Source organism: Radiomyces spectabilis, assembly GCF_025331425.1.
Source record: "Radiomyces spectabilis strain NRRL 2753 chromosome Unknown BYT42scaffold_8, whole genome shotgun sequence".
Lineage (NCBI taxonomy): Eukaryota > Fungi > Mucoromycota > Mucoromycetes > Mucorales > Radiomycetaceae > Radiomyces > Radiomyces spectabilis.
The window spans coordinates 1623973-1638066 of NW_026251933.1; the positions used below are offsets into that span (position 1 = coordinate 1623973).

Genomic DNA, 14094 nt, shown 5'->3' on the forward strand with positions numbered 1-14094 from the left:
TCGAGCCCCTGGTTCAACGCGTATTACATGACCAGTCCATCCAAGGTTTTGCCATTGATCGACCATTGCCCTCACTAGATTGTCGTGAAGCACAACTAAAAATCCTCGCCTATGCTGATGACTGTTTCATTTTCCTACATAACACCACCGACATCGAACGCCTGATGGTCCACCTCCGAACATATATGCAAGCCACCAACGCCAAGATCAACCTTGATAAAACACATGCCATCTCGCTTTCAGGTCAGCCGTCGACACATTGGTGTACGACTCTCGCTACCTACGGTATCCGTTCGTGGTACGACCGTTCAAGCGACAGTCCTCTAATCTACCTTGGCTACCCATTGTCATCCACGCCCCGTCAACGCGACCACTTCTTCACCGCCATCCTTCAAAAAGTGGAGAAAGCCTGCCAGCTTCAATCGCAACGGATACTTTCGGTTCGAGGTCGAGCCACGGCATTAAATGTGTTGATTCTATCCACTTTGTGGCATGTTCTACGTGTGTGCCCAGTACCAAATTCCTTCATGGATCGGCTCCGATGTCTTAGTCATGGTTTCTTGACCAAGGGGATGTCTCCTAGAGTTTCGTATCACACTCTTATACAACAACGTCCTCACGGCGGACTAGCTGTCTTACACCCACCGGCCCAAGCTTTAGCCTTGCAACTATGTTGGCTCCAACCACTGTTCGATCTGCAGCATCCACATCGGTCCTACATACACAGCTTGATTCTTCACCTTCTCCACCACTGGAGCAATGCCCAAGACCCTTATTTGTGTTTGTTATACCCTCGCCTGCGTCCCCGAATTTTCACTACTCCTATTTCCATTGTTGGTAACCTATGCGCTACCATGGATCTTTTTCAAGACAACCTCATTCAGGCTACCATCGTTCCCAAGATTATCTTACAACTACCCCTGTTGGATACCATTCTCAAACCCCCACAACCACACACTGCTCCCGTGGCGTCTGTGATTGCTGCAGCCTCTCGGCAATGCATTTTGGTGTCTGATGTGCTAAGTTTTGATCCACCTAATAACTGCCTTCGTCGAAAACATCGCAACAAGCTTCCTCGGCGTTGACGCGCCATCGCCCAACTCGTGAAGCTATTGGACTCTTGGCAGATCCTATTTCGGCCTTTCGTGATCAGTGCCTACGCTCCCGCCCCAATCACCTCAGACGAACTCCTTGCCGCCTCAACGAGAATTGATGCCCAATGCTTGTTCCCATGGTGGTCCTTTGGCCCTCTAGACCTCATGCTCGCTCGCTCTAGAACGCTTAGACGGCAGGTTCTGGCTGCCAATCATCCCCATGAGACCCCCGCCCCCACCTTGACGCTATGGGCCCGCTTCTGGTCTATTCCTTTAACCTCAGTCACCCGCAACTTGTGGTACCGAATCCTGTATTCGAAGTTACCTAGTCGCACGTTCCTTCACCGACTACTTCCGACCGTTCACCTCACGGACCAGTGCCCTCTCTGCACTATTTCGACTGACACTCCCGTTCACTTCCTATACCAATGCCCCCTTAAACGAGTGGTGCGGGAGAGTGTATGGCCCGATCTACTGCTCCTCCCAGTCAACGAAACGCAGATCCTTAAGGCACTCTATCAGCTCGATTTCCCTCGCGATCCTCCCAACTGTAAGAGTGTTGTAATCATTGAAGCCATCCTTCACGGGATTTGGTCGGCCCACTGGGCCTTTATCTTCCATTACACTGTATTCAATCCTGAAGAGGTAATCAACCGCATCCACAAGTTGATCTCACGACGAATCGCTGAATCACAGCTACCTGCCCTCTTAAATTAATTTCTGCTTCGCCTCATTCCCTCCACCTCTCCTTAGGACGTGGTTACGAATAAAAACTCGACGCACATTGCGCGCCTAAAAAAAAAAAATCTTTCGCGTAAGCGATGCAAAGAAGGGCTGCACCATGTCACTCATGCTGCCATCAGCATCCAATGTATACTACAGCACTATATAGCGTGCGGTATAGCTTATGGTAAAGCGCGAAGGCGATATGCGACATGCTTCAGGCTTTACGCACATTCTTTTTATCTTTGTTGTATGTTAGAAAGTTTGTCCCTATTTTGCCCTGTTCCTTTGTATAAGTTTTGTTTTTGAAGCCGTGTATTCAATATTGCTATGACAATAAACGCTCACGCAGTACTCCACGAAACAAAGGGTGTCAGCCTCAGTACACCATGTTGCATTGATGACAGAACACAGAGACCGCAAGTGACCAAGGCAGTTGCGAAGTCATGGGGCATGTCCGCAAAAAGGATATTCTTGACTAGGTCAAAGGTGCTTTTATGAATGTAAACGATTCAAAATACGCGAGCGCAGAAGCAGCAACTATAGCTTGGTTTCTCCATTTGCGATCTGCTATATTTTCGCATGTTTGGTTGAACTGCAGGACCGGTGTCATTCTTCTCTTGAAAATTGAGAAGCCTGTCTCCGCTTCCCTGCGCGAGGGCCGTTTGTGATCCATTAAAAACGCTGCCATTTGGCGTCTGGTTCAAATGAATCGTTCAAAAGCTTCCAAGTCAATGCTCGAGTTTGGTATCACTTTCTGGCATTTTTTAATTAGTTATACGTTATATGCTACCTCAAATTCAATTCTGGAAATAGATTCGATTTAGACATCACTCTTTGTGCTTCCCGAAATAATCCCAAAACCGAGCGATGTATGTAATGCCAGGTTGCTAAACTCTCCGCATATATCATTCTATTTTCAAAATACACAATTTCCCACAGGACATAATGAGCAGTATTTTTAGTTTATTGTGTTGTATGATATACATGAATTTGCTTGAAAAAAAAAATGCTATGAATGAATTATTTGGCGCTTAGCACTTCCAGAATTCTTTTGGCACCAGCGTTTTCTGCTGCTGCAGATTCGATAGCTTGTTTATGTGGTTTGAGGATCTTCTTCACAGCCTTTTGTGTCGACGGTTCTTCAGCAAGAGCAAGAACCACAAAACTGCCATAGTTAGTGGCAAAGTGACCGAGATTATCTTTGATGCACTCAAGCAGCTTTGGTGCAAACTCTAGGGGTTCCACGGCTAATTGATGTCCAGTTATTAGCCTGTCGTCCATGGCATCACAGCTGGTAAAAAAAATCTTACCTTTGTCGTTTGTTTCGGCCGCCGAATCCGCATGCACCATTGCTTTGATCACGCGATTGGCAAATCGATGTTCCAAAATATGGTCCTCTGTCTCAATAGGTTCCTTTGCCAAAGATAAAATAGACTCGATAGCTTTATCTTTGTCACCTATTATTATGGTGAGCATCATTATAATGGCCTCAAGCAAATATGCAGTAATACATACCAACAGCATGAAGCATAATCTCCTGAACGACCTGCGACGATAACTTCTCACGCAATAAATCATTGGCGTTATTGGTGACTAACTGTATTAACTCGGGAGAGCTGGCCTTCAGGAGTTCCTCGCTTCTTAATTCCGGATCCTTTTTGCTAATATACGAATAAATATGTGTACGTTATCACCAAATGCAATCTGTTCACTGTACCTCACTCTAATCTCGTCACCGGCTTTCAAGAATTGTACAGTATCGTAGGATAAATACTTCGTGTTGCGTCCGGTCAAGATATACAGGAAGAAACGTCGACCGTATTTGTCGGCGAATAAAGTTTTCGCATGTTTGCTCAGTTCCTTTGTGGGTGAAATGAATGCATTAGCATGCAATCGACAAACGGTATATAACAAGAACTTACTCCTAATACAGCCTTGCTCACAAGAATGGTATCGTCGGTGACATCCAAGAGACGCAATAAAACAAGATATCCATACTCGTCGGACGCAAGTTTGACTAAATATGGCTTGAAGGCCTTGATGATGTTCTTACGTTCTTTCGGTTTGGCGTATGACAGGCAGATCATCGCTACTCGAGAACCTTCCCGAGTGTGAACAATATCTGGCAACTGATCCCACAACATCGCCATCATAGTGTCCCGCTCTTTTTCGCCAGCCAAAGTGAGGTACTGCAATAACACTTTGTGCACAATACTGTGAACAATAGTTCCTTTGTCCATACATCCAGAAAGAGTCTCGGCCATGTATCTCAACACGGAATCTTTCTTCTCAGGTAACGTCTCCAGCAACTCCTCCAACGTCTTGGCGCCACCTCCTCTATTGAAAAGCGTCATCTCGGGACCATAGAAATCGGCCAGCAATTCTTGTCTCTGTGCTGCCGTCGAAAATTGGGCGTAAAAAGCTTCGATGACGGTGGACGCCTCCTTGTGACGGATCAGCTTACGGACATGTGTACGGAATTCAGACAAAATGTTATCTCGTTGCCAGTGACTAGAAGAATGAATAAAATAAAATAAAGTCAGGCATACTATTACTTCCCAAATGACGATCTGTTGATTTACCAATATTCGATAGCCTTTGCCACAATGTATTTTCCATACATGGACTTGGACAACTCTTCATATCTGCCTTTGAGCTCTTCGGCGATCTGGTTTCTCTGTTCTCCATTTCCTTTCTTCAAGCAAGTCTGAATAATACGAGAAGCGTCATGCTTGAAAATAACCTATGTCCCATGGAAAACAATATTTAGTCATGCATAGACTGATGTATGATTTCAAGAGATTCCCCACTTACATCCTGCACTCTTCCGGTAATCACAGACATGATATCCTCCATGAGTTTTTTCTGCTCCTCTCGTTTAATATCACCACGACGTAATTGTTCCCAAATGCGCTTGGCCTTGACGATCATGTCAAAATTGCGATCATGGCCTTTTCGTTCGAGGCGAGTCGTCTTTTGCACTTTACGAGATTCTATTCATAAATTGTAGATCGTTAGGATTATCCAGCAATTTATGTATGGGGGTATCGATCCGCTTAGTACCTATTTTCGATTTCTTCTGTTGTCCTTCCTGACCCTCAGGTGCATCCTTTCTTTTCGTGGCTAAATCGACCATCTTGTAATTTTTACCGAGATCAGAGAGAAAAAAAAAATCCTTGCCATTGGAACTTTATTCCTCTCAAAATCAATAAATGATAGTCACGCCAATGGACCAGGTGAAGCCACTGCTGCTTCTGGAAAGACTTTCAAATTCCGCACCAAAGACGCGAGGAACGCGTTCCTAATAATTTTTGAAGCGTGTCTTTTTTTTTGGCGTTTCAGTCAACCATGTCTTTGAGGCCAGAATTTGGCGTAAGCTCGTCGAAATTCAATAGAGGAAGAGGAAGAGGACGAAGGGCAGGCTATAATAGGCCGACCTCTTCCACTGCTTTTCAGAAATATGGATTACCTTCCTCAAGCTCAACTACCGATCCGACCAACCTGGATCAAAGATTTGACGATATTCGTGCACTCGATGAACTGGAGAGTAGATTCGGATTTGAAAAATACCAAGACGGCCCTGAACGCCTAGGATGGTTGATCAACATGCATGCGGTAAATTGACCCTGACTGTGTTACCACGACCGGATGAGAACTGCTGTTCTAAACAAACATATAGACTATCATTGAAGATGACGATTGGCCCGGAGGTCGAGCTGGCGTCAATTACTATTTCATCAACGAGAATGGAGAAACTTTCAAATCCACATTGACGTACTCACCCTATTTTTACATTGGTTGCAAGGTATAAAAAAAAAAGGATGATCGAAAATATTGCACAACCTGGAATATCCTCATACTCAATACATCAAATCAATAGCGCGGTACAGAAGCGGAAGTGGAGGAGTTCCTACGTCGAAAATTCGAAACAACTATTGAGTCTGTCAAACGTGTGCAAAAAGAGGATTTGAAGCAGGTAAGAATTGCTGGCGTAGATATTGTTCATGTGGATTGGCTAATAACCTTGCGTAACCTTTCATAGCATAACCACTTGATTGGCAATTCCCGCACCTTCATACAGCTCAACTTTCGAAACGTATCTGATCTGCTAACTGTTCGCAAATTTATCCTACCGTTGGTGAAGAAGAATCAGGCAAAAATAAATGCTGCCGATACATATGCCGACGTCGTCAAGTGAGTGGCCATTATCATGCTAAGCTTGACGTATGCATGTCTAATATACTCGTTCTTTAGCGAAGCGAATAATATCCAGTACGATCACGAATCGCATTTGGCATCCATGTCTTCACGAAGGAGTACCCAGGACGCTCTAGATAATATTATCGATATCCGTGAATACGATATTCCATATTATGCTCGTGTCGCGATCGACCTCGATATTCGAGTCGGTCTCTGGTACACAGTCAAAGCATTGCCGGATGGGACGGTTTCTCTCAGCCGAAGATCGGATCTGGTTCATCGTCCGGAACCTGTCATTTTAGCCTTTGATATTGAAACGACCAAACTTCCACTCAAATTTCCAGATGCTTCCATAGATCAAATCATGATGATTTCTTACATGATCGACGGAAGGGTAAGCACTTTTGATTCCATTCTATTGTATCATCGTTTCATGTATCACTCACTGATCATTGTATCCATGCAGGGTTATCTGATTACCAATCGCGAAATTGTCAGTCAAGATATTGAAGATTTCGAATATACACCAAAACCAGACTTTGAAGGTCCTTTTACAATTTTCAACGAATCAGACGAGGTAGGATGGACTTATTATTTGGTGAGAAACTTTGGCTTTTGCTGATCTGTACTTTTTTATGCACCAAAACAAAAGTTGTCTGTGTTACGTCGTTTCTTTGAACATATTCAGGACGCCAAACCGTCGATCTATGTTACTTATAACGGTGACTTTTTCGATTGGCCCTTTGTTGAAGCCAGAGCAAAGATTCATGGTCTTGATATGTATCAGGTAAAAGAAAAAAATGATCAAGCTTACCTGTACCGGACATTTAGCTTACCGTGGCAACTGTAGGAAATTGGCGTTTACAAGGATGAGGAAGATGAATACAAGTGTAAACATGCGTCACACATGGATGCGTTTCGATGGGTGAAGCGCGATTCATATTTACCCCAAGGCAGTCAGGGTCTCAAAGCAGTAACGACGGCTAAATTGGGATATAATCCAATGGAATTGGATCCAGAAGACATGACTCCGTTTGCAGCAGAACGACCTCAACTGCTGGCACAGTATTCGGTCTCTGACGCTGTCGCTACGTATTATCTATACATGAAATATGTTCATCCATTCATTTTCTCTCTGTGCAATATCATTCCTTTGATTCCTGACGAAGTTCTCCGCAAAGGTTCCGGTACTCTCTGCGAACTATTACTTATGGTATGTAGCAACAGTATCATATTTGAAATAGATGCTCATTGATCAAGGCTACCGAGGCTAATTCGTTTTACTGAATTGGTACTTACTCTACATTTTTTCGCTTCATGTTTTTTTAGGTCGAAGCTTACAAAGTCAACGTGATTATGCCAAATAAACACACTGAAGAAACGGGCAAAATCTTCGAAGGTCATCTTCTGGAAAGTGAGACGTACGTGGGTGGCCACGTGGAAGCTCTCGAAGCTGGTGTGTTTCGCAGTGACATTGCAAGTGATTTCAAAATCGAACCGGAAGCTGCGCAGCAAGTAAGTAGTTGAAACTGTATTTTTCCTCTGTCTATACACAAAAACTCTAACGAGGGTAAAATCATCCAGCTTATTGATCAGCTTGAAGACGCGCTGAAATTTACAATTCAAGTGGAAGAGAAGAAGAGCGTCGATGATATCGCCAATTATGATGAAGTTCGCGATGCTATCAAAGCCAAACTGGAAGATTTGCGAGACAGACCCATTCGGCATGAACCACCCTTTATTTATCACTTGGATGTGGCTGCCATGTATCCAAACATTATTCTCACCAATCGCTTACAGCCGGACGCTATGATTGATGAATCCATGTGTGCCACATGCGAATTCAACCGACCCGGTAAAACCTGCGATCGACGTATGACTTGGACATGGCGTGGCGAGTTCTTTCCAGCCAAACGAAACGAGCACAAGATGATTCACAATCAGTTGACTCAAGAGACCTTTCCGCCCAAAGTCCCTAACGGTGCCCCCCGACCATGGCATGAACTAAGCGAAGCCGAACAGACAACGTTACTGCATAAACGCCTGACGGATTACTGTAAACGTGTGTACAAAAAAGTTCGAGAGACGAAAACGATGGAACGAGAATCTATTATTTGTCAGCGAGAGAATCCTTTCTATATCGAGACTGTACGTGCATTTCGTGATCGAAGATACGAGTACAAGGGTTTACATAAAAAATGGAAACAAAACTTGGACCAAGCAAACAGCGAAGGCTCAGTTACCAAAGTGGCGGAGGCGAAAAATATGATTGTATTGTACGACTCCCTTCAGCTTGCCCACAAATGTATTCTCAACTCGTTTTATGGTTACGTTATGCGAAAAGGCGCCCGATGGCACTCCTTGGAAATGGCGGGTATCGTCTGTCTTACAGGCGCGAAAATCATTCAAATGGCTCGTCAGCTGGTGGAACGGATCGGACGACCGCTGGAATTGGATACAGACGGTATTTGGTGTATTTTACCAAAAAGCTTTCCGGAAACATTCAAGTTTCAGCTAAAGAACGGCAAAAGCTTCAAGATCGACTATCCTTGTACTATGCTGAACCACCTTGTCCACGCCAAATTCACCAACCATCAGTATCAGACGTTGACGAACAAGGACACTTTTGATTACAGCGTGCACAGCGAGAACAGCATCTTTTTCGAAATCGACGGTCCTTACCGTGCGATGATTTTGCCGTCATCTACCGTCGAAGATAAATTGCTCAAGAAGCGATACGCTGTCTTTAATGAAGATGGTTCATTGGCCGAGTTGAAAGGTTTCGAGGTCAAGCGAAGAGGCGAGCTGAAGCTCATCAAGATTTTCCAGTCCGAAATTTTCAAGGTGTTTCTCGACGGAAGCAATTTGGAAGAATGCTATGCGGCCGTAGCCAAGGTCGCCAATCGCTGGTTGGATGTTCTTTACAGCAAAGCTGCCAATTTGAACGACGACGAATTGTTTGATCTGATTTCCGAAAATCGAAGTATGTCCAAGACCCTGGAAGATTACGGATCACAAAAGTCGACCGCCATCAGCACAGCAAAAAGATTGGCCGAGTTTTTGGGTGATCAAATGGTGAAGGACAAGGGCTTGGCCTGTAAATTTATCATCTCTGCGCGTCCCTACGATCTCCCGGTGTCTGAACGAGCTATTCCAGTCGCCATCTTTTCGGCTGAATCGAGCGTCAAGAAACACTTTCTCAGAAAATGGCTCAAGGATAACGCTCTGGTCGACTTTGACATTCGTACGATCCTCGATTGGCCCTACTACTTGGAACGTTTCGGATCGGTTATCCAAAAACTCATCACCATTCCAGCGGCTATGCAGAAAGTGCTTAATCCTGTGCCCAGAGTGCGACATCCGGACTGGTTGTATAATCGTGTGGCAGCAAAGGACGATAAATTCAAGCAATATCGCATCACCGACCTGTTTACAAAGGTTGATAAAGCTTCGCCCACTCTCGCTGCAGATGACACTAGCGAAACCACGAAAAACGGAAATGATGCCAATGAACAGTCGATAGACATCGAAATGCAGGATATCGAGGAATTAGGTGTAGGTAACCAAGCATCGGCGGTTCACATGTCAAAGGTCGCAAAACTTGTCAAACGAAGGCGCCAAACAGCAGATATGGAAGTCGATGAGGAAGAAGCCCCGCTGGCGGAGGAAGATCTGCCGGCAAATATGCCGGATATGCACACCGACTACGGAGCCTGGCTACAATATCAAAAGAGAAAATGGGAACGACAACGTGTAGCTCGGTTAAAGCGAAGAAAAGCAAACCAATCGTCACGGCTCCACGATCGCAGCGACGTCAGTGGATATTTCCGACGACAAACAGGCTCGCTTGTCGCTAGTCGATGGGACATCCTACATATCGCTGAAACTGATGTGCAGGGAGAATATCGTTTGTGGGTCGTTATTCAAGGGCGTCTTCACAATGTGAAACTGAGGGTGCCTCGCACATTCTATGTCAACAGCAGAGAAGAAGATTCGACCGAGATATTGCGCGAAAGCCCATCCTGCGAAATCACAAAATGTGTCAGGACATTACCTCGATCCCATCCCTGTATCAATCTATTTCACATCAGCATGGATGAGAAAGATTTTCAAGCCGAACAAAAGAAGTTCTCCAGTATATTTAGCCATCCATCAACCGAAGGTGTCTACGAGACCCAGATTCCTTTGCACATACGGGCGGTACTGCAGCTTGGAACCTCCTGTGAGGTCGCCAAGGAGATAGCCGTGCGCAAAAGCTTGGATGATTATTTTGATCTGTCGGATTTGACCCCACGGACAGACAGCATCAACAGCTATGTACTGCAGCCAAAGGATTTCCACTTTCTCTACCTTTATCACGTCAACTGCGATAATCGCCACGTCTTTGCGCTCGTTGGAGCAGCATTAGACCAGTGTCATGTATTTATCGTCGGTACCAATCAGCGAAATCATCAAATGCCAAACATCAACCGTCTCTACAAAGCCAAGTATGAGGAAACCTGGAATGAGAATGCTGACAGTAAAGCAAGCGACACCGTGCAATACAAGCCTGATCTGGATTTTGCTGTATCTTATCACGAATCAGAACGCGTGGTCTTCCGTGCTGTGAACAAGATACTGCGTAAGTATCAGGATCAGAAAAAAGGGCAAACCGTGATTGCAATCAGTTCACCGCGCAATTCGGCTTACATCGTTCAGCAAGTGCGCATTCTCAATGAATTTCCGTATCTGAAAACTCCGTCACTCCAGCAAGATAACAAATTTGACGCCCTCAATTGGCTTCAACCGGCCATCAAGCGTATGCTGCACAGTTACATTGAATTGGGCACCTGGATTAACGAGCGTTTGGGTCAAGCACGATATGCAAACGTACCGTTTTGTAATCTCCCAGATGATGCTTATCTTTTCATGGCTGATGTCTTTTTATCTCGACGCCTGATCAGCAGTGACATGGTATTATGGTGGTCTCCTGCGAACAAACCCGATCTAGGTGGAAGAGAAGAAGACGAGAACACGTTTATGATGAACGAACTCGTGAACACCGAACTGAACCATCCTGACGTGTACGAAAACGTATGTGTGGAAATTGATTTGATGCGGTTATGCCTCAACAGTATTCTGGAGGCACCCATCATCAACGAATTGGAGGGCACCTCCGGCTCCACGGGATTCGACAATACGATTCATACACTTGACGATTACAGCAAGGGCATTGTTCACAACACGGCGAGCTTCGGTGATGGAATGGTGACCGGAAAAACGTTCAGCATGCTGCGTTCGACGGTACAAAAATGGTTTTATGAAGCTGTAGCTCAAGACAACAAGCTCGGTGAGATGATGCTCGATACGTTGCATCGTTGGTTGTCCAGCAGCACGTCCAATATGTATGATCCTTCTCTGTATGGTGTGATTCACGGCATGATGAAGAAAGTATTCATGCAACTACTGGCGGAGTTCAAGCGACTAGGTGCAAAGATTGTGTTTGCCAACTTTTACAAGATCATGTTATCGACGTCCAAGGAGACCATCGAAAGTGCGCAACCCTATTGCGAGTACCTGTATCGATCTATCCAACATAAGCAGATCTTTGAAGTGCTTGATTTATCGTCAGTGGATTACTGGGATATGCTGGTGTGGATGGACGAAATGAACTACGGAGGAATTCTAGTGGACAACGGTGGCGGCAATAAGCGTGGGTCCGGATCGACGGTTCATATGCAGTGGAACATTCAGGATTATCTTCCTCCCATTGTCCAAGACATGTTCAAAAAAGTCATTGGAGCTTACATCTACAAGATGCATCAGTCGAAACGAGAATTTCCCCGATCCATTACCGCTGATATACAAAAAGCGGATTCGACGATGCCAGATCCTCGCTCAGAGAAATTACAAGACTTTATAAGACACAACATCATGCGCAAAATTCTTCAGTGGATTCCGGATATTGTTGCACGACAAAACGATCACCTAGTTCAGGCGGGCTCCGAACTTGCGTTTCCTCAACTTCCAGGGTCCCATCTAACGCTTAGCAACCCGGCTCTGGAATTCACGAAATCAGTATGTGCTGTCATGTCGCTGGATTCACGCGTAGAAGATCAAGTTCGCGTCTTGAAACGAAGCGTTCTGGAAGCAATTGGTGGACTAAGCGATTTCAGTGCCGAGGCCCAATTTCGCAACCCATGCGAATACTACAAGTTGACCGAAGTGATTTGCACCTACTGCAATTATACGACGGATCTGGACTTTTGCCGTGATCGCAGACTGATGAGCGAAAACGGGCAATTACAGCCGTGGCGTTGCCGTGGATGTCACCTGGAATACGACAAGACGTTGATTGAAGATCGCATGATATCCGAAGTCCAACGTTGGCTCGCGTCCTACCAACTTCAAGATTTAGTTTGTACTCGATGCCGATCGATCAAAAAAGAAAACTTGATGAAGCAGTGCGACAAGTGTGGAAGCGAATACATGCCAGTGCAGAACAAATCAGAGCTGGCGCGAAAACTTGGCGTTTTCAAGAATGTTGGGCGGGAGCAAAACCTTGTTCTGTTACTGGAAATTGTAAATTGGAGTCTACAGCGATTATGAACAAATAATCCAAATTATTCCAACACGAGCCTTGTAAATATTTAACCAAAGCATGATAGATCATTTCATTTCATACCTGAAGAACCGTTTCTAAATAATCAGCAACTGCCAATCCTTAATCCGGAGAAATCCCATCTCAAAATAAAGGATAGTTGAAAACTGTACACAAAAACACATCACTAACATAACATGGCAATGATCACCATCGAGACATTCTAGGCAATTATATCTGGATTGTAAACTTCGATTAGAAATAACAAGCTAAATCCCACGGGAGAATGGGATGCATAAACACGGTTCACCTTGGTGGACCTCTTAAATGAGGTTGCTGGCCTAATGTTATTCTCTCGACGCTATATGATACAAATTGAGCACTTGCAGCCAAGCTGTAATGTAAAGGATGCCCAAAAAAGTGTTCAAAAATCCCACCTGTGCAAGGCCTTTTTGAACCGGCTGGTTTCAAATTATTGGATTTTGACAAGTTAGAAAGCTAACCCGTAATTTTTTTACAATTCTATCTAATTGCCTTTTTCATAAATTAGCTTTTGAAATTTTGATACGAAAAAGACTACCGGCGGTAGTTTACTAGAGGCCACAATCCGGTATCTCTGAATATGTAATTTAAATCTTACTCCGAGAAGATTGATCCGAGTGGTACGTGCTCCATTCACTCCCGGACTCCGCCCCTGAATCTGGGTCTGTGATCCGTGTTAGATAAGCTTCCATACACATAGTCTTTCGGTCCGGGATTTTCGCTTTGTATTTCTATTTGACATGCGTAGGAAAATTTGAAATAGAGTAGGTTACAGATTGAATTGATCTGCATATTCTGGTGAGGTACAGACAATAGCGAGTCTGCACTCAAGGCTCGTGAACACGCTCGAAAGTTAGTCGAGATGTCTCCATTAAACCTCTAATGTAATAGCAGATGCTAGCATACAATACTGAAGAAAAAAGGAAGAGTTTTCTGCATCGCGAAAGTTTTTCCGGCAAAAAAATGGCTTATATTCAAATGTGGTTTACCGCCAACTGGTTTCTTTGTCCCAGGGGCGTTGATCCCTTAAAAACGGACCCCCTCACTAGGGACAGACCCCAGTCGCCGACAATTGGTCGTTGCCAAACCGTTTGCAATATGCATTGTTTATTCATGCAAACTTACGTCGATCCATTCCTTGCCTCACGAACACGCATAATTGTTACCGCCCATAGTTTACACATATGCGAGTCATGCCAAGATAATGTTGCCCCGCAAACACTGTGCAAAGCCAAGAATAACCCGACCCCATACAACATTATCTTGGAACCTTGTCATCAGTTAGATGTCTCGTATGTCCAGTTTTCTGTTGTGTCTTCCACATTTCTTTAGCCACCTTTTTTCCGATAATTGGGACCTTTCTTCCCCTTAATCTCCTGATCCGCGATAAATCTGTGCTTTCTCCCTGATCTTCCGTATCCTACAATTGGCGCGGTTAACATTCTTATTGAC

General features: G+C 44.6%; 4 protein-coding genes across 4 annotated transcripts; 3 read left to right on the forward strand and 1 right to left on the reverse strand.

Annotated features, from left to right (window-relative positions):
* Window positions 1-272: 272 nt before the first annotated feature.
* BYT42DRAFT_475467 (uncharacterized protein) lies at window positions 273-593 on the forward strand (the record flags this gene model as incomplete). The annotated part of the gene is made up of 1 exon (XM_051563608.1): window positions 273-593. A coding segment is annotated over one exon (321 nt), but the record flags the coding sequence as incomplete, so codon positions are not given.
* Window positions 594-1259: 666 nt separating this feature from the next.
* BYT42DRAFT_615216 (uncharacterized protein) lies at window positions 1260-1811 on the forward strand (the record flags this gene model as incomplete). Its single annotated transcript, XM_051571939.1, has 1 exon — window positions 1260-1811. One exon carries the CDS (start codon window positions 1260-1262, stop codon window positions 1809-1811), a length of 552 nt encoding a protein of 183 aa, XP_051422610.1.
* A 954-nt stretch (window positions 1812-2765) lies between these two features.
* Window positions 2766-5062, reverse strand: BYT42DRAFT_574792 (armadillo-type protein). Its single transcript, XM_051568888.1, has 8 exons — window positions 4884-5062; window positions 4635-4813; window positions 4403-4563; window positions 3743-4331; window positions 3538-3680; window positions 3336-3481; window positions 3131-3277; window positions 2766-3067 (listed from the first exon to the last, which is right to left on the reverse strand). Exons 1-8 carry the CDS (start codon window positions 4954-4956, stop codon window positions 2841-2843), a joined length of 1665 nt encoding a protein of 554 aa, XP_051422611.1. The 5' UTR covers window positions 4957-5062; the 3' UTR covers window positions 2766-2840.
* Window positions 5063-5142: 80 nt separating this feature from the next.
* BYT42DRAFT_574794 (uncharacterized protein) lies at window positions 5143-12811 on the forward strand. Its single transcript, XM_051568889.1, has 10 exons — window positions 5143-5435; window positions 5500-5625; window positions 5701-5796; window positions 5863-6014; window positions 6075-6414; window positions 6487-6597; window positions 6673-6807; window positions 6871-7233; window positions 7350-7535; window positions 7605-12811. Exons 1-10 carry the CDS (start codon window positions 5169-5171, stop codon window positions 12606-12608), a joined length of 6780 nt encoding a protein of 2259 aa, XP_051422612.1. The 5' UTR covers window positions 5143-5168; the 3' UTR covers window positions 12609-12811.
* The last annotated feature ends 1283 nt before the right edge of the window (window positions 12812-14094 follow it).